Source organism: Ammospiza nelsoni, chromosome 7 (assembly GCF_027579445.1).
Source record: "Ammospiza nelsoni isolate bAmmNel1 chromosome 7, bAmmNel1.pri, whole genome shotgun sequence".
Lineage (NCBI taxonomy): Eukaryota > Metazoa > Chordata > Aves > Passeriformes > Passerellidae > Ammospiza > Ammospiza nelsoni.
In genome coordinates, this window is record NC_080639.1 from 33,232,766 (window position 1) to 33,252,875 (window position 20,110).

The following is a 20,110-nucleotide window of genomic DNA, read 5'->3' on the forward strand; positions in this document are numbered from 1 at the left end:
TGCATGAGACATGCCTTGGAAGTGAATTGATAACCCACTAATAACACTTTCATTTATATATATATATATATATATATATATATATATATATATATATATATATATGTACATGCACATAATGGACTACTCTAGGAGGCCACAAACTGAGCTGCTCTGTAATGAAAATATTCCAGGAATGCAAGTGATGTCCTCGAACTGTTGGTGTTTATTCTCCAAAGCCAGATTAGATAGAATCCACAGCACCAGTGCTGACAGACACCCACACCTCTGAGCTGAAATGCTTTTGGTGTGAATGTCACGTCCTCAAAATCTGTTGGGTTCTTTTGCAGATGTGCTCCTGTTCTGCTGTGGTGTTTGCTCACATAAAGAGAGATTTCAAGACCTAAGTTGTGATTCTATGTCTATTAAAGACAGACCTCAGGCTTTATTTTCTGATTTACTTAAGGACAACTTATTTATTTGAGTTTATCTAGAACCTTGGAGAAGGGAGGGGAAGCTCCTGACTACTCAAGCATTCAATATTGTAAATAATTAAATTTTCCAAGATGTGAACGTACATTGACTTTGAAACTGCATTGCAGGGGGAATAAAGGTTTGCTTTCAGCACTGAAAATGAAGCTACTTTTGCTACCAAACCTGGAATGGGAGTATTGATAATAGCTTCAACAAAGCATGCTTTGGAAAGGAGGCCTTTCTTGTAATTAGGATTATTTATTAAAAGCACTGAGGCATTAAAGAAAGTTCATTACCCAGACCATTACTGCAGTGTGGACCAGAACCAGCAGATGAAATAGCTTTTTTGAGTAGTAGCTTATCACTATCTAGAGAACCTGAAAACCTGGGAGTGAGAGAGGCTAAAAAGAGGAATGTTGTTGTTAATGACGGTGTGTAAGCAATGAGGAGAGCTTAGGGAGTTCTGTGTTGTTCCTTTAGTACTGTGTTGTGCAAAACATCAGCTCAGAAACCTGTGCTGCTTGCTAGGACATTTTCACATTATTTTTTATCGTGGTGGTGGGGTTATATGTTGTCCTGCCTCTCCCTGCCTAGCAGTAGTCTGGGGAGAAACCACAAAATCCTATTACTAATTCATTTTCCTTATGCTGCCTGTGCCGGCTGTTTTCTGCACGTCACTTCTTTCTTTTTTTTTCCCCATTTAGCTTTGTAAGGGCTACAGCTGAAACAGAGCTATTCCTCAGAGTTTGCCAGTACAAGTTGTTCTACAGCTGTCTGGGGATGCTGAAAGAGGGGAGGCTGTTTTCCACCTACTCAAAATAGTTCAGAAGTTGTGCCCTGTGATAAACTAAGTACAGCTTATTCGTTTGCAGAGGAAACTTGTGTGGTTTATTGATCCTGCAGGTTATTGGAAAGCTGATGCTCTCCCAGCACAGCAGTGATTACAGTCAGTGACAGGTTATGCTTGCCCTCACCTGGCCCTCCTTTGAAAATACTGTTGGGGTCATGGCCACATTGTTCAGTGTTTGTCATATTTTCTCACGAAGCTTTAAAATTCTTAACAGTGTTGTGAGAATCATGTGCAGAGGTTTTGTGTGAAGGCTCATGTTATTACTGCTTTATGGCTGAATGGGTCAGAACTGTGTAGACAGTGAAACTTTTGTCTAGTGTTTCCTCTAACATTACTTTCAAGCCCTTTGGTATGAGGTTCTGTCTTCTGTAACTGTGGGTTTCTAACGGGGCTTCATTGCACATGTACAGAATTTCATGTATGTCCCTTTAAACATTTTGACACCTCTGTGTGACAAATTGTTGCTCCTTACAAAGAGAAATAAGAAACATTGGCAGTTTTCATTCTTTGATTTCAAAGTGCTTTTCTAATCTTTGGTGCTATCAGCTCTTGAAAAATACCAGTGTTAAGCAACAGGATATATGCAGGAAAGAAGTTAAAATACTTTGCTGCCCTACTAACTTTTGAATTAGATTACAAATTAAAATTTCATCCTTTCAATAATAAAGGTCTTAAATGCAGAGTGATTGAATAATCAGCAGCACTGTTGCTTCCAAACAGGTGACAGTACTGAAATTTTAATTCCATTAAATTTTGTTCTCTGGAGATGCAGCTTGTGCTTTCAGCCATTTGTCTAGCCACATAAGCTGGAATGTGTTCAACATGCTTGCCAAGAACAAATCCATTGGAAGAAATGTTATACTTTGACCCAAGTTCAAGAAATTCTAAAGCAACAAAAGATAAATATTTCTGAAGACTCATTTAATGTTCAGCTTTGCTGTTTACTTTTTTTGTCCTCCCTGTGATCTGATATGCACTTGCTTAATAGCATGCACATAAACATTTTCTATATATTTATTTCTGCTTTCCTCTCTTTTAATATTACTCTGCTGTCTTTTCCCTTGGTGTTTGTCCTTTGCAAAAGGTTTGTGTGTAGAATGCTCTAGCAACAATTAATTTAAATCAAATTAAATGAGAATTTATATTTGTTTTGATTATCTACAATTCCCCACAAATGGTAGAGAATTCAATAAAATTAACTCATTTACACAGACATACTTATATTCTTTGTTTTATATTTTTGAAAATTTTTTTCAATAAGATGTACTGAGTATTTTGAGCATGAACATGTTTGGATCTTTCCTTAGAACTTGTGGGGGGTTTTTTTGGCTATCTGTCTGGGGTCCAGCACAATTGCTGGAGACCACATTCAGTGTGTTGACCATGGATTTGAGAGGGGATGATATCTGGGCATCCACATTGATGAGAGCTTTCTTGCTGACTACAAAGAAGGTTTTGACTTTCCTCTGAGAGTTGGACAGAGCTCCTGTTGAGAGTTGCTTGTTTTTCCTCTTGGAGAGACCGCAAGATGTGATGTAACAGGCTGATTTGTGGTTAATAGCAGTGGGTGAGATTGGAGCCTGGAGTATCAGCTTGATGCAAGAAATGAGCTAATGGATCCAATTTCTATGTAATAAACTTAGTCATTCTTGGAGTGCCTCATAATTTGGTTGCTTTGATTATAGGCTGAGGTTAATTTTATTATTCATTAAAAATAAATAAAGCTTTCTGCATAAGCTCGTAGCAATGCTTGCAGCTCTTGCTGCCACAGATACTCTGTGCACTAAAGAAATGGGAGAGCATTAGCAGAACATGGGGTTGTTGTGTAGGAACCAAGGAGGTTTTGCTCGTGACTGTGGAGATCACCCAGGTGATCTGAAAAGGGCAAGGCCCTGCTTCTCTGCAGGTGCCATGGTTTCACCCTTCAGAGGACAAGTGTCAAATGTAAAAGTGAGAGTGACACAAGAAGATGTCATATATTAGCCTTTCTCTGGGAGGAGGGGAAGAGAAAAATAGATGTACTTTATCCACACTAGAAATAGGATAAAACTTATTGGCCACAAGTCCTATTTTTAAAATTCATTAAAATTAATGAAGTAACTTAAAGGTTTATTTGTGCAGTGGGCTTCAGGGACTCTTGAAGCCATGAAAGCATGCTCATGGGTAATTTTTTCACTGGTTTTAAAGGGTTTTGTAGATGGTGACTGGGACTCTCAGGCTCTGTAAGTTACTTTCTTGCAAAAAAGAAAAGCCAACCAAAGCCCAGAAAAAAACAAAAACTGTTCCTTAATCTTCTTAATCTCTTGGTCAGCATGCTGACATTCCAAAATGTTCTTTTCACTGAGAAAATGCTATTTTGGGCATATGGTTTTAATGCAGCAGCAAGAAGAAGGTTATTAATATTCCCTGTCCTTTGACTGTAAATGGCTGTAAAAATGTTCAAGGTCAGGAACATTTCTGATTTTCTGAAGTTCACTGAAGTCCTGTTCCTAGTCCTAACATTCATTCAGTTTATTGAAAGATCAGGTTAGTTTGTGATTATGTTCTTAAATGCATTGCCTAAAGTGTTTCTAATCAGTAAACAGTGTATGTGCCATGAGGATTTCAACACATACGGATTTTTCCTTATGGATTTTCTTCTGATCCTTTTTCCCCTTATCTGTTGTGTTCTTTCCTTTTCTACTCTTTCCTCACTGAAATATCACAGTAAGCAAACAGCATGAAAGGAAGAACATCAGATGGTTTAATTTTTGTAGGACTGAACTGCAGCAAGTGATGTGCCAGGTAGAAAATTTGAAACGCCTCAGAGCTCTCTGTGAAAGCACAGACCCACATGGGGGAATTAAGGTGGGACGCCACCCAAATTGTTTCTAAGTGGGAGAATTTATTTTTGAACGTGAAGGCAAGCTGCTTGCTCAAGATGAAAATTTACTTGTTTTTATGGCACCTTATCAGAGACTGTTTTCCCTTCCTTCAACTTTCATCCCACCACCTCCTGCCAATTTGTACTACATGCACATGCACAAAAGCAAACATGCCTCTCCAACCTAAAAAAAAACCCAAACCTGGAGTATTTATACTCTTAGTCTCCCTCAGTCCATCTGTCCTGCTGCTTCTGTTGTGACCCAGTGTTGTTTTGCTTTTCTCACTCCATGGGATTACATCCCAAATTGCCACTTCAGGCTCAGTACATGGTGCCACATCAGCTGTAGAGGGGTGGTGAGCGAGAAGACACAGTGACATCTGTCAGCTAGAAGAAGAGAATGGGTTGGCAGAAACATTGCTGAAAATAAAATTGAGCAGCAGTAGGAACAGCAAAACTAAGACTCCATCACGCAGTTAAGGGAAATTGTTTCAGGCATTTATTTTCTATATTAAGGAATGTAAATTATAAAATGTGCAGTTAGCAAAAGTAGGCATAAATCTGGGATAGTTGCATGATTTTTTTTCCGCTACCTATTTTTCCTGAGGAGCCTGTGAGGTGTGTAGGGAATATTTACAGCTTCTACCAGTTGGAAACCCTCACCTAGACCTAGGACTTGCAGATCTGAGTTAGTATTATCAGCTTTGCTCACATGCTTCTGCTCCTTCCAGGATGTTCTATCAGCTTTTTTATCAGACATCTGCTTTTATTGGACTGATCACAACTGAATGAAAGTTTGCTTTAATATTAACAAAAGTGTTTTGAAGTGGCTTCAAATTTATGACTTGACCTATTGAAATGAATGTTCTTTTGTTTCTGTGACCTACTCAGGCAGGATACAGCCCTTGGCACCCTAAGCAGGTGTGGATTCAGCCTTTGCTTGTCCTGCTGTCTGACCTCTGCTTTATGCATTTGACATGGGCAGTGGCAGAACAGCAGCTAAACTGCTTCTGAGCACTCAGTGTAACTGAGGCCCCTAAGTTTTGTTTAGATGAGTGGATGGTTTCATGTTAATGGAGAATATTTCCTAAGTGTGTCAGTTAATTAATTGCAGTGTCAGTACTGGAGTCAAGATGTGTGTGGTACAAAGACACTTGACAATGGTATGAGCAGACACTGTGTCTAAATGCAAGTAATCTTATCAGGAATCAGGCTTCTTTTTCTCTTCTCTGATCCTTTCTTATCTTCTACCAACAGAGCATGTGACTGTTCTTTGATTTCACTTGCCTGCATTAAGTGGGAGGCTGTAAGTTATCGTTGTTAGTGCTGTGCTTTGAAAGAAGGAAAGGTAGAAAAGGACTGAGGGAGCCAACATCTCACAGTCACAGCACAGCTTACACTGTTTCAGAGCACAGACTGGCCAACTGGGGTGGGACAGTTGCTGGGATGTTCCCCCAGGAATAAACAACCGCAATACCAGGAAATCAGTAATTTGCATTCGGTTGGGGTATAGTGCACATCTGTTTAGGCAATACAGCTGCAGTAGGAGAACTGTGGTTAACATCAGCCTGGAATTCCAGTTTATGTATACTGAAAGTGTGTCTGGCTTAAATTCTTAAAACGTAGCACTCCCAGTTTGGACTCATTACTCCTAGAAAAGAAGTTTTAGAGGATTTTAGGGCGTATTGCGTCAGTTTCTGCGTGAAGCCTGACTCCTGGCACCCCTTAGCAGAGGAGGTCTGGGATAGGCAGGTGTTTTTACTCACCCTGTGTTTGCTGTCTGTAGCTGTGGTGTGCTGTCAGCCCACAGGCTTCACACTTGAATTATCATCAGCTTTTAGGTTAGCACGCCCTTGGTGAGAACAGAGGCGGTTCATGTCTTGGTGTTTGTCCTTGGCTGCTCTGCAACAGCTTGTTCTGCAGAATCAAACAGTTGCAAACAGAAGGGCAGCTTGCCCTCTTCAGGAAACAATCTGGAAAATAGGTCAGGCAGGGTGGCCTGAGTGCACCTGAATGCACATTGTGAGTGTCTGCATGGATATATATATGTAAGAGGAGAATGAGAGATTGCTGTGACTAAAGGTTTAGGAGGCTGATGGAACAAAGCAGATTAAAACCAGCTTTAAACTTTATAACAAAACTTGAGTAGATTGACATTCACTGAACAATACCTGTTACTAAAGGCTGAGTTTTACTCATCCCTGGTCATTGCTACTGCATAGTCAAAGCAATTAGTGTGTAAAAGTTTCATTATAAATTGTGAGCAGAGGGTACTACAGAGCTGGTGCCACGGATTTAGCACTGATGGGCCTGGCACAGGTGCCATTTCTTATACTAAGCAGTACTATGCCTCCTGTCCAGCTTTTGCTGCTGTAAAAAGAAAAGCAGGGTTTTTTTCCAAAATTCAAGGTTGTGCCTTATCATTGATTAGTATTTGACCATTACTGAGTAATTCACAATTTTTTGGCCTCTCCTTTCAACCTGTGCCTGTATTTCCCAGCCCATGGTTCTTATCACATATCTAAGCTGTTTGCTGTAACATGAGGCACCTGGTACCCAGCTCTAGCTCATACAATTATTCCTAGGATAATTTCTGAACCATAAGAGGCCAGAATTTGGGACTTGCATGTTTGGCATTGGAATACTGGTCTTTTCCTAGCAGTGGCAATACTATTTTTACTGAGCCACATGGTAAAAAAATACACACACTCTATTTACTAGTCATGATGTTTAAGGTTGCTTAGGTTTGAGTTTATAACAAACTAATAATTAAATACCACTCAAGCTGCTGGTTTTATGGGTGCAAGAGCTTCTGTTTTGGTTACAGACAATTAAGGTTTTAGAACTGTGTAGCTACTGATGAATGGTGCATTCAGCTGATGAAGAGTTTAATCCTGAGTATCCTGATTTAATTCTGAGTATCCTGAGGATAGTGGTGTTCCAAGCTTACCCTAAGTACCATTTCTAATATAGGTACAGATTGGACAGAGAATATCAAGCTGTGTATATTTACATACTTATAAAGAGACTTAGCTTAATCTCTTGTAGATGATTAATTCTCCTCTTTAAAAAAATGAAGAGGAATACGTGGAGATGTGTCACCAAAATTTGTTTACATGAAGATGAACTATTTGTACTCTATTTTAAGCAAGGAAAAAAACAAAAGAGAGAGAGAGAAAGGTAATATCTTAAAATGCTGAGAAATGTGTGGTTTGCACCCTGACATACAGATCACTTTATTTAGGGTACTTATCTGAGATGTTTTTGATAGTGTGAGGCTTCTTTTGTAGCAATGACATCAGCATGGTAATGTTATCCTCTTTAACTCGTGAATTGACCAGCTGTTGGACAGGATTTTTTAAATACAGAACAGAAAAAATGTCTTTCTGATGAAGTTATATAATAGTACTTTTGGTACTTTGAAATTCTTGTGCCTGGTTAAATGGGTGTAAGGGTTAGCCCATTTTCAATGAAATATGTGAATAATTTTTGTTCACGGTAGGGGCAATTGAGTTGTAAATTGTGGTATGTTTTTCACAGAAGCTGTAATGAGTTTGTTTAAAAACAGCCCCAAACACCTGCCTGCCACCCCACAGAATGTCGTTTCAGTTGTGGTGGGATTTTGGCTGGTTAGACTTGAATTTGAGAAAGAACAAGACAAATATTGTTTATTAGAGGTGTTCTTGCCCCATGTATCCTTTCACTTTCATCCTGTTTTTCACACTTAGTGTTTAGTTTTTGTACATTACCTGCTTTGACTAAGTCAGGAGGAATTCTCTTCCTACTCTTCCTAACAGTTTCACAAACAAACTCACAACTAAAGCATCCAGTTTCCAGAGGGTGCTGGAATTATTTCAAGAGACGTCTTAGAGTGGGACCACATCTTTCCAAAGCTTAAAAAAAGGGGTGGGAAGTGGGGAAAAAAACCCCACCTGTCATTCTTTAGAAGCACAAATAAATATGGGTGTCATATCCTTGTTAGGTGTGTGCATTTGGAGACTAGACTAGGAAAAAGCCTTAGTAATTAACAGGATTGCCTCCTTTGGAACATTTATAAGATGTGCAGGAGAATAAGGGAATACACTACCACCTGGAGTTTTGGGATGTCCTACTTGGTATGGGCAGAGAGATAACTTGTCAGTCAAAATCCATCAGTGATTATGGTAGACAAATGTGTGTTTATTGCTTCAGCTCTTGCTCAGTTCAGCTATTAATTTCCTGTCAAAACAGAAATACGTGGAGACATTTCTGTGCTGCTGTCTTCATGCATTCCACATCACCCCTTGATATCTCCTGTCCACTGTCCACATAGGTACCAAATAATGACTCATTATGGGTGTGGTAATCATTAACTGGGGAATAGTTGTGTTGCAGTCCTTGACAGCTGTCAGGTCTGGGATTAATATATACCAAAGTCATATAAATATTTATTAAATATGTACCAAAGTTAGTGCAGCTGCCCATGGGAGCACCAGGATTCTGCTGTGCACTTTATAAACCTCCATGGCCACCAGCAGGGCTGTAAAGTTAATTAGTTGAGTACATGTCGTTGGGAGCTTATCAGGTTGCTGGCCACTGAAATTGCTTCAGGAAAAATAAGGCTTGTTGGTGATATTTGGGTTTAGGGTTTTCTGTTTGTTTGTTGAAATCATGGGGGCCATTGTTCCATCTGTTATTGAACTTTAGTCCTCTCTTATGGCAAAGGTTTAATATTTGCTGTCTACCTTCTTACAGTTTTAAGTGGATTTATTTTTCTGCTGATAAATAGAACAGAAAAGTCAACACCTCTTTAAGGAGGTCATTCTCATAGTTCAGTGTCATTACACTATTTCTTATACCATCTTTCTTTCTGTTCTAGAACTTTAAAAAGAAGACTGTGAAATACTTGCATTTTTAATTGCTGTTTTTAATGTTAATTATGTTCAGAGGTGTTTTTTTCCATTATCAACTAGTCATAAACAATCATTAGCACTTGTCTGTTAAAACATGGTGGTGATAGGTTTGCTTTCTTATTCAGTGTTTTCTGCTTCACAAACAAGTGATAATTGAGGAAGAAATATTGACTGTTTAACCACAGATCTTATTGCTTTAGAGGATGTTGTCAGTGCTTTCTTGAAATTAAGTCACTGAGGGAGTTTATCTGGAATATTTTAGATTTTTTTAAAAGTCATTATATTTTTTTAGACCATGGATTTTTCTATATTTTATCGCACCCAATAATGCAAAAGCATAGCAAAACTTCCAGCTTTTAATGAAGTAATAATATTCTGCTATTCAATCAGACCCAAAATATCTTAAGACGATAGTTAAACAAACAGAAAGAAGTCAAGTTTCTCCCTGCCATTTCTTGGAAAATTAACTGAAATTTATGTAGAGCAGCATTAAACAGAGTCCTTAATTTTCTCTTTTGAAACTGTTCATTTTCTTTCCTGAGATATTTTCAGTGTGAAAAAAGCCAACTTGAGGGCTTTATGATGTTTTTCACCGTACTTGCAATTAATTTCACTGCCCCATTCCTCCTTAACCAAAAGGTGGCTGCAGATTGTTCATTAGCAGTGTGAGTGCACCGGACAGTGTCTGCCTTGCCTGCTTTTAGTTTAAGTAATGTGCCTTCACTTCTACAATCAGTTTAATCAGTGATGTGCGATGTGCACACCCAAGTCACATTGAGGATAAGTGCCCCAAAGGTATTTCTGTCCAGCTGCACAACTCCTGGTTAACTGGAAGCAGAAGATCTACAGGGAATTTTAACAAGCAGGGAGCACTACTAGCAGGGATCTGAGTAATTATCCTATTAAAACAGAGCAACATCTGCATTATCTGTGCAAGCACAGAATGGAAGGGAACATTATGTTCTCTAATCCTGTCTGGGAGCATTATGAAGTTAAAAGGATAACATTTTACCAAATCTGTGTTCTAACATGATAGGTTACACTTAATTACCTTTAATTACCCCTCTTTTAGTTGGACTTTAGGCTAAGGACCCTGCTTCTAACTCTCATCACAGACCATTTCTTGCCTTTGGATTCTTCATGCCATGTTTTGTAACTGATTTTACTTTCAAAAGTTGGTCCTACTGTGTCTTGAAGGCCTTTATTACAATTCCTTTTCCCTTGTGTATGAAAAGCTCTGAGAATATTAGTTTCTATATAAAAGACATGTTGCTGCATTCAGAAGTTTGTGTTTTCAATTCAGTTGCAAAGAGCCACCTCATTTGGAATATGTTTTATGACTGAGGAATAACAGCACAGCAGAGGCCACACAGGAGCAGGACATTATTCCAGCCTCCCAACTGCTTGCAGTGGAAGCCAGGAGAGTGTATTGGCTTAAATAATGTAGATTTCTTCTTTCCTCTTTCCCCCTGAGGGAGTCTGATTTCCTGATCACCTATCTAGCCATATGCTGTAGCTCCTGCCAGGAACTCCGAGCAGTGTCACTGCCAGCTAAAATTACTTGTTTTCTGAGAACTGAATTACATTGAGAATTGTCTTAAATTGCTGCACTGGCAACATCGCAGAGTTTTGCATACACACACACACACAAATAAATATGTTACAGCAGCCTTACTTTGAAATACAGCTTAGAAACCACTTCAGGCAGGGAATTTGATCCAGATCCTGTGAGGTGTTCTCCACCTGCTTGGGCACATCACTCCTGCTTTGTTGTCTTTCCAGTGCTTTTCTCAGCCCCTTTTTGCTCTGGCTGCTACAGTGCACTGATGAGACATGCAAATTAACCATTTACAAAGCAAGCACATTGTCTGCTCCTGATTTGTACAGGTTAGAGGGAAGAACTAGAATGGATAGTAAAAACTTCAGTGTGCTAACTGTGCCTTTTTTTTCTCTTCTCTTGCAGCAGGATGGAACTGAAACACGGATATGTGTTGACAAAGGAGTTGGAATAAGACTGAGTCCTGCTCTGTGATATTTATACACCTGGACCATGAACTTGCTGTTTGGCTTCATGCTTTAGGAACCTTTGTAGTAACTGTGTGAAGCTGTTGGGAATCATGGCATTCTCTCCATGGAAACTGTCCTCTCAGAAACTAGGCTTTTTTCTGGTGACTTTTGGTTTTATTTGGGGAATGATGCTTCTGCATTTTACTATTCAGCAGCAAACACAACACGAAAGCAGTTCAGTCCTGCGTGAGCAAATTTTGGATCTCAGCAAAAGATACATCAAAGCATTAGCTGAAGAAAATAAAAATGTAGTTGATGGGCCTTATGTTGGGACAGTGACAGCATATGGTAAGTGTGTTCTCTGGATTATTTGATAATCTGATTAAGGCTTGTTCCTCAATTGCCCAAACATTTTGCTTCATAATGCCGCTCAATTAGCAGTACTTTACTCTGTGCATTTTCTGTACAAATGGAGAAAGTAGCCTTTCCTTTTAAGTGGGACAAACAAACATTTCCAGTGTCTGCTGATTTTTATTATGTCTGTCTAGTACCTCTGTCTAGTATACTTTAGGTTATTTGTTAGAACTCAGTTTTAAAAAACTTTTTTGGTGTTTTTGAGAAAGTTGGGAGGCTTTTCAGTTTTCGTTTCAGTGATGTAAGAAATTACCTGTGAAAAAACTTGCCTTAGTTTAAAATGGAGGCCTGCTACTTATTTCTTCTTTCCCATTTCACTTCTTTGTTCAGTCAGTTTACTTAATGTTTAAGTTTATTTATCTGATATAATCCTAATTAAGCTTAAGTATATCCTATTTGCCTCAGGGCAGAAAACTGTGAGTTTTAGTGCTTTGTTTGGCAGTTATTTCTAATGCTTACTCTCTTCCAGTTTGTACATGAGAGTTCAGCTTTTGTGCATGTGTCAGACAAAGCAAGCAGAAAAGAATGAAACATATTACCTGAAAATATTGCTAAAAATAAAATATAATCAAATTTCAGGTTAGGCATGGTTCCTTTTCAGTCTAAGATCACATAATGCACCTTACTTCTTTAGCAATTTTTAGACTCACTTTCTTTCCGACTTACCTATGCACTTTCAGAATGTCTGGAAAATTAGTAATTTACATTTGTTTTCTTTTATAGTTGTCTTATTATTCAGCTCTGAAGAAATTGAGTAGATAGTTGTTTTATGTTTAGACAAAGAATATAGACTAGGATGCAACAGATGGAATAGCTGCCCTTCTTTCTCTAGTTTTCTCTTAATACTCTATACTTTTTGGTGCATGCACTGAAAATATCTTGCTGGAAGGTGTCTTGTTTCTGTCAAAAGTACTTTTTCCTCTGAAAAGCAAAATTTTGAGTTGGTGTGCATTTGTTTGCCTGTAGGCATGAGATTATTATCCCCAACATAGCTAACAATTAAATTGCTTCATTGCTTAAATAACAACCTGCCCTTATTCTGTAACTCCAGATTTGTGGCTGCATGTTGAGCTATAGTGGAACTGTGGCTTTACAAAGCAACACAAGTAAAACAGAGTGGCGTAGATCAATATTTGGGTTGAGGATCTCTGAGCCAGTAGACATCCTTAGAGGATTGTGTGATTAGGCTCAAAACAAAACTTTATCTGCTGTATAGCCATTGCCAGTGTCCTGTTACTGTGCAGGGGTGCCTGATGGTGGATGAATTGAGAAAGAAAATAGACAACAAACCCCAAACAATCTGGCACCAGATATTGAAGGTAACTGGGTTAATGTGGATACAGGATATCCATAGGCAAAGTTCCCCCGGCAGCTTGTTGCCTGTGGCATTAATTTCCTGCTCCAAATCCTGCTGAGGAATAAATTGACTTGCCTCCAAACACTGGTCAAGCTCCCAAGGAGAAGTTAAACTGCATTTGGAAGCAGGTGAAATAACTTTGTGACACTTCTGTGAAGGGAAGGCCAAGGTTTGTGTAGCAATTTTAAGTCCATGGCTGACAAGATTTTTAAGATTAAAGACTTAAATTTAAAGTTTGGCCAGATGTTTTCAACAAAATAGTTTGGAAAGATGGAAAATAATAATAATGCAGTTATTTAAAATATTTCAGGGAAAAGAACTAGGGTGAGGGAATAACACCATATTAAATAATAGTTTATGAAATTGGGTAAGGTAATTACTTAATAAGTTAATTTGTCCTGTTTGGCATACCAAATGACTTGCTGCTAGCAAATAATCAGGTTAGCTCTTCACAAATAAACACATTAATAACTGATGTTAGTAATAATTGGTAGAGGCTTCTTCAATATTCTGTGAAAATTAATGCTCTTGCTTATTTAGCCTTTTTATATTTCTTAATGTTATCCTCTGATTGCTTTAAATGAGCACAGTCATGATTTCCATGTTCAAGTATAAATTAAATGTTTGCTGGTTTTGGCTGCTTTTACCCACCTGAAAGGTTTTCAGTCATTCCTTAATTGTGGTTGCACAGCTTGTTTACTTTCCCACTTTTTCTTTCTGCCCTGTATTCACCTGTTAGGTAGGTGGCTCAAGTATTTTCCTTTTTAAAGTTATAGTTCAGATATACACAGTGAATATTAGATTTATAGCAGTGAATGGCTCTTTTACAAAAATTCTGTGAATCAGTGCTTCTTCCCTCCCCTTCTCAAAGTAGCCTCCACTTCCCTTTTTTTTCTGACAAGATGTTTCTCATATCAGTGTGTTGGTATAAGAATTAAAAAGTAATTATTTTGAACCTCTTTTGTCTTTTTGATCAGTGTGTACTTTTATGTAGGCTATGTTTCTTCCTCACTGTTTCCTGAGTTATTTTTACTACTTTTTTCCTTGATTTTTTTCTTCCTTCTGTACCGTGGTTTTGTTCCTGTTGAGTCCAGAGTTTCCTTTTCTTCTGCACACTATGCCATTAAATAACTTTTGGACCACTTTAAAGGACCCAGATATGTGGACTAGTGCTTCACATTCCACCTTCTGATCTTTACAGGACAAAGGAAAACACAGCTATGATGAGAAAGGCTTTCTTTATGGCACCATGAAATAAATATGATTCTCCTTTTGTTTGGAGAAAACAATTATAAAAAACTTTCTAAAGTAATAGTCTTTTCTTATTTATTATCTCATTTGCACAAGAATTGAGATAGTCATAGGAAAAATTAAAAAAAAAGCGCAGAATGAATGTGGCAAAAATAGAACTGCTGTAGAGGCCGTAGAATGTCTTCAGATGTATGGAAAAGTTTTCTAATATAGTTCAGGATATTATTTGATTTGAAAGTTGTGTAAAACAGAAAATACATTATACCAAAACACATGCAATTATTTTATGTAATTAAATGGAAAAATAATGTAAATTCCTTGTACCAAATTCTTTAATCATTACAAGGGTAAATGAACAAAGGACAATAGTTTCATCTTCTTTGGCTTGTTGCCATTATAATTATACGGTTTTGTCTGATAGTTTTTTCCTCTTGCCCTTTGTTCTTGCCAAAGTGTCTTGTGTTCCTTCAAGGAATCTGAACAAAATGAAAGCCAAGGAAAAAAATAAGAAAATAAGAAAGAATTTTAAAATGAGGAAAAAATAAGGAAATGAAAAAATAAGGAAAAGTAAAAAAATGAGGGAAAAAAGAAAACTCTTTCTGTGTTGTCATTTGATATGCAAATTCCTGTCATTGTTCATTGCCCTCCATGCCAAGGAAGCCCTGTGTCTGACCAAACAGAGCCAATCACCAGACTGAAGAAAGGAAATGTGATTTTTGGGGTTATGTGAATACAGCAGAAAGGTTGAACTAAAATTTTTTTTTAGAAATTATTATCTATTTTTAATTTGCCAGTGCAGAAGCTGGTTATGTGGAGGAGGTGCAGGAGAAGGTTTTTGTACTGGCTTAAAGCTCTCCTTTTTGGGAAGGGGATTTTTGTTCCCAGGTGACTGAGTATCAACAGACAGTTCCTCTGATAGTGTTTGAATATGGATTTAGGTTTAGCCTCATTATTATTTAAGCAGCTTCTTATTACTTGAGCCATTGCAAAGCAAGCATTTTTCTGTTCCTGTAAAGGCTCACATTTCACCTTGAATGTGGATATCTACGAGTAGCACTGTGCTTCATAAAATATACAGGCTGACAAGTCCCATGGCCAAGGAAACTTGTATCTGAGGCTGAACAAAGTGGGGAACATGAATGCATAGAGTTGCTAATGGCAAAGATTTGCGCTGAGAAAGTGTGTGTGTATATATATGTATGTATATATGTCTATCTATATATCTCCAGTCTCATTCTTGTATCTGTTGTTTGATTCTGTCTGACAAGTGTGCACTGCATTATTAAGCAGTTTAACTTTTCATTTTCACTTGCAGATTTGAAAAAGACCCTTGCTGTCCTGTTGGATAATATCTTGCAGCGCATTGGGAAGTTGGAGTCCAAGGTGGAGAATCTTGTACTTAATGGAACAGGAGCAAACTCGACCAACAACACCACCACTTCTGCTCCCAGCTTGGGAGCAGCTGAAAAGCTTAATGTAGCAGGTGTGTAAGGCAATTACTAAAATTATTTATGATAATAAATAATTCTCTTTATCCTTTTCTCTCTTGAGCACGACATGATTTTTCAGTGTTAGATATTTGGAATGTCTTAGAAAACAAAATTCCAAGTCTAGCCTTTATCAATGACAAATTGAAGTCCAAGCTTAGTGGAAGATTTTTTTCTGTGGTAACTTGAACACATTAGAAAATCAAAATCTCTTCTCAAGGGAATAGTTCACCCATTTATAGTTGATGTTTCATGCTTTAAGTGGTTGCATTTTAGAATGATGAAACTGGGGAAATCTTTTCTCTCAAAGCCTAACTATTTAGGTTGGTATCAATCTGCTTTGCCATTCCACCATATGCACTTTATTGGTTATTAACTGAAAGAAAACATTTATTATATTTGTTGGTCATGGTTTAAAAATGTCTTTCCCTACAGTGTTTTATGGCTCTTAGGATTTGACACAGGGAGATCACCTACCTGGTACATTCAGTTAAAATAAAAACATGTTTTGAGATTACATTTGAAGTCATTAATTTTATTTGCAATGAATGGACTGTTTTGTTCTGCCACCAAGTTGAAAGAGATACTGGCAGTCCTGACTCATAGGAAAGTCTGAGTGTAAGTCCAATGATCTCTGCAGTCCCAAAAGAGAATAGAGCAGATGAGTTAAGGCAACTTGGTAAATAAGTTGATAACTGTGCTCCTATGTCTTGTCTGTCCTTGGGTTTCCTGCAAAAATAAATATTTCTGTTGAGAAGGTGTTACTTGGTGAAATTCTCAAAACAGAGAAGCAAATGCTGCCTTTGGTAGGGAAATGCCACTGGAACAAGTCTAGGAAAGCAGATTTGCAAGTGACTGCCTGATGACAGTGTGGCAGCAGAGTTGCTCAGCCCTAACTGCATTTATCTGTACCAGGGGGCTAAAGTCATGTTATCTCTTGGTCAGACAGACCTTTCCCTCCCCAATCTGCTTTGCCTTGGCAGAATTGAAGGCAGGTGAGGAACAAGTACCTAAAGAGGTGAAGCATCTGCAGGGTGCTGACAGGCTGTGCCACCTTCCTGCCACAAGGCATCCAGCACCAGATCTTGGAAAAACTTCCACTGAGATGGAAAGTGAACGAGTACAGCACTGTCAGAGTTTCTGGGACATGTATATATATAATGAAAAACATCCCTGTATGTTTTCTTTTTGTAGCTGGACAAAAGAGAGTTATTTCCTTAGATTTACAGTTAATTGGAACATGTATGCTCAAGTTGTTGCTTTAAAATTTATAGGCAAAGGTTCATTGTTCTTACCTGAGAAGGAAACATCTTTCATCAGTTCTTAGGGTGATTTGAATGTTGTTTATTATTCTTGGAGTGGGCTAAATTCACAGTTTTGGTATTCAGGAGCAGCATTGAATGAGCCTGGTAAGAGTTTTCCGTTTGCAGTGTTTGCATTACTTTGTACTGCCTGAGGCTTGCTCTGTGGCAAAGAACACAATTCCTCTCATCATGGCCACAAGTTTTTACCTTTGACTCCTGGTACCCTGAGTTTAAAATGTCTGAAGCAACCATTAAACAGCAGCAACAGGAAAAACCTTTAGGTAGGAGCTCCTTAAGGTTCAGTTAATGTATTGTGCTGATGACTGGATGATGTCACTGCTCAGGTACCTCTGGACTGGATATTACCTAGGGTCAGAGTTTGAACCTGATCCCTGTTTAAAGTGCCTGCTCTTCATCCATTTGAAGCAATCAGTGGCAATTACTCACATCAGAGGCAGCCAAATGGAAATGAAAAACTTGTCTCTACTTCTTCTTTCATGGCAGTTTCCTGACAGCATGCTCTGGAAGCCATATGATTCCAGCATAATTGTAATATAAGTATCTTCTCTGTTGGGAAGGAATTGTTCAGAAAATAAGCTAGGTGAGGGCATTGTGATAATACCAATGTTGATTTTGTCTGTAATATTTCAATAACATCCCTTTTCAATTGTGTTAGAGCAATTGAGGTAATGTGAAAATTGTGGTGAAGGCATTTTGTTACCCACAGTTTGTCATTTTACTGGAGTTGAAAGAGGTATGTGTACAAATACAGATGATACTTTTCTTTATAACATTCAGCTGTTACTCTATGCAGTGATCACAACGAACGTGTTAGGATTACCCTTCCTCTCTTTACCAGTTGTAATATTTTAATGCTGACTTTAGACAAATTCATGTTAGTGATTGTTAATAATTTTGGTCTTTGTGTGTGGACAACCATAGTGTTTGTGAAGCATCTGATTAACATAATGTTTAATAATTTTGATAATCTTTTTTAAAGGCTTCTTGAGTTGCTGCTTAAAACTCTGCAGTAAATTGTGTTTTATAGCTTTATTTGTCAGTGAAACAGTGCAATGCCATTAGCAGACTTTTCTAAAAGAGTCCTGCTTCCAGTGGAGCTACATCATGCAATAATATAAAGATGCTTATAAAGCTTTGGCTGATTGGTTTCAAAAGCAATAAAGCTGTATTTCCTTCTCTCTTTTTCTATTTATCTAAGTAGTATCTGAAAAGCCTCTGAGATATTTGATAGCCATCCTTTTTGCATCTGTGGGAAGTAATATATTCCCATATACACAGGAAAGTATTAATCTAAACTTTGGGTCTAGGAGATAAGAGTTCTCATCAGCCTTTAGAACAGGAAGCTTTGGGCCACTGCCACAAATGATACCCTAAGTAGATTTAAAGTTGCTGTTGTAGAGATGATTAAACAGAAAGGGGGAAATACAAAACCATGGCACTTTAAAGCAGAGCTTGTCTACAGGGCTGCTACTGTTGGAGCTGCATCTTTGGTTCCATGTGACAGGCACAAGATCAGTTTGGTTTAGGCAATATAGTTTTTACTATATTTACAATACAGTTGTGCTTTTCTAAGATAATGATAAAGAAATCCTTGATTTTTGTGGGACAGAATTGCACTATCATGGTTCATCAGATAGGGAGATCTGCACAAACATGATCAGAGAATCAGTCCTCTGTTTTCTTCATGTGATATTTTTGTAAGCAATGGAAGTGGGATTAGTGTTGTGTTGTGGGATGGGTTTCTTTAAAGGTGGTCATTGCTCTTTCTGTGCTTGTTTAGTGACAAGCTAAATTTTTTATAATCTTGACCATCTAACAGCCCAGATATAATAATTGTACTGAAAACTCTGCCAGACTGGTTGTTTACAAAGCGTTCTTTTGCCTTGAAAAATGCTGCTTTGAATGATTTTAATTGTGCATATTTGATCCCACAAAAATGAGCGAGTGAAGGTTTGTGTTAAATCCTCCTCAGCCTTTTCCTTGGACACAACTGGTGCTGGGGGGACCCTTGCAGACCCCAGGCTCAGGCTGCTGCATGGAACACTGCACAGTGAGGGAGGACATTGCTGTTCAAAGCTTCCATAGCTTTGCTGCCTTGTGCATGAACTCGTTCTGCTGTGTTGGCTGTTCGGTTCCCTTCTAAGAACTTCACTTATAACATCTTTCAAGTCACTCATTAAGATGCAGACTTCAGTGTATACTTGTCATTTAAGACATGATGGCTTGGATGCCTGTCAGATATCTGGCGTCCTTCGTGAATATGTAGCAAGGCAGGCTGACAAGTCAGCTTTGGCAATGCTACAAGGCTTTTTTTTGTAATGTTACTATGGTGAGAAGGACCTTTGTCGTGGTATTTCCATGCCCTTATTCCTGAAGCCTTGGGGCTGCCACACTGAAGCCTTTTAGGTCAGGGGGGAAGGACTCGGGTAACCTCAGCATCAGTGGATTCGTTTCCATGGCTCTCTTGATTAATTTTGTTACACAGCCTCATTGGGTTTAGCAGTCTGCAGCCACAGTTCCACCATAGTCCTGTACTTGCAGAGATTAAAAAAGCTAAGATACTGCATGTTGGTTTGAATTCCAAAGCTGCCCTCCTGCCTTGAGAGGACTAGAGTAGCTTTTTTCAGTCAGCACAGTGTGTCAGAGCACAAAGTGACTGTCCCCACAGGGCACCAGTGTGTACCAGTTGTAGCAGGGTGTGGGACTGCGTTGGTTTTGATAGTCAAGATAGCAGCTTCCTGGAGGTGATGTTTTGTTTGACTCGTGTTTACTGTGCCTAATTCACTGTATTCTTTTCCCACACCGTACCTGTGTATTTATTAAGATTTCCCCCCCTCCCACAAAGGCAGTTGTGTGGAGCTGGGGAGTTTTGTGTGTCCTCAGACCTGGCTGTCACAGGCAGAGGACCACTGGTGAATATTTTCCACTGCAGTGCAAAGCTGTGTTAATAATGCTGAAGGGGGCTCTTAGTGGTCCCCTGGGCTGCATTTTGATTAACCACTTGACTACTACTTGAATTCTCCTAACACTGCATTGATTTCAGTAGCGCTAATGGAACACAGCAGCACGGCTTGTGTGAGGATGGACTAGAGGTAGAAAAGTTAATTTTCTTTAAATCATACCAACACAAGTCTCTAAAATGTTGGTAGAAAGCATTTTGTGCTCTGCATTTAAAATCTTGAAACCTTTAGCTCATTTGGTTGAATATGTT

At 38.5% G+C, this 20,110-nt stretch overlaps 1 protein-coding gene across 2 annotated transcripts in view; it reads left to right on the forward strand.

The window, feature by feature from the left end:
* MGAT5 (alpha-1,6-mannosylglycoprotein 6-beta-N-acetylglucosaminyltransferase) overlaps positions 1 to 20,110 on the forward strand; it is a 112,032-nt gene that overhangs the window by 31,078 nt on the left and 60,844 nt on the right. For both annotated transcript variants that reach the window (XM_059476405.1, XM_059476406.1), the window contains 2 exons: positions 11,022 to 11,413; positions 15,403 to 15,570. In XM_059476405.1, coding sequence (XP_059332388.1) covers positions 11,176 to 11,413; positions 15,403 to 15,570 — 406 coding nt within the window. In that variant the 5' untranslated portion in view covers positions 11,022 to 11,175. The remainder of the gene's footprint in view (positions 1 to 11,021; positions 11,414 to 15,402; positions 15,571 to 20,110) is intronic.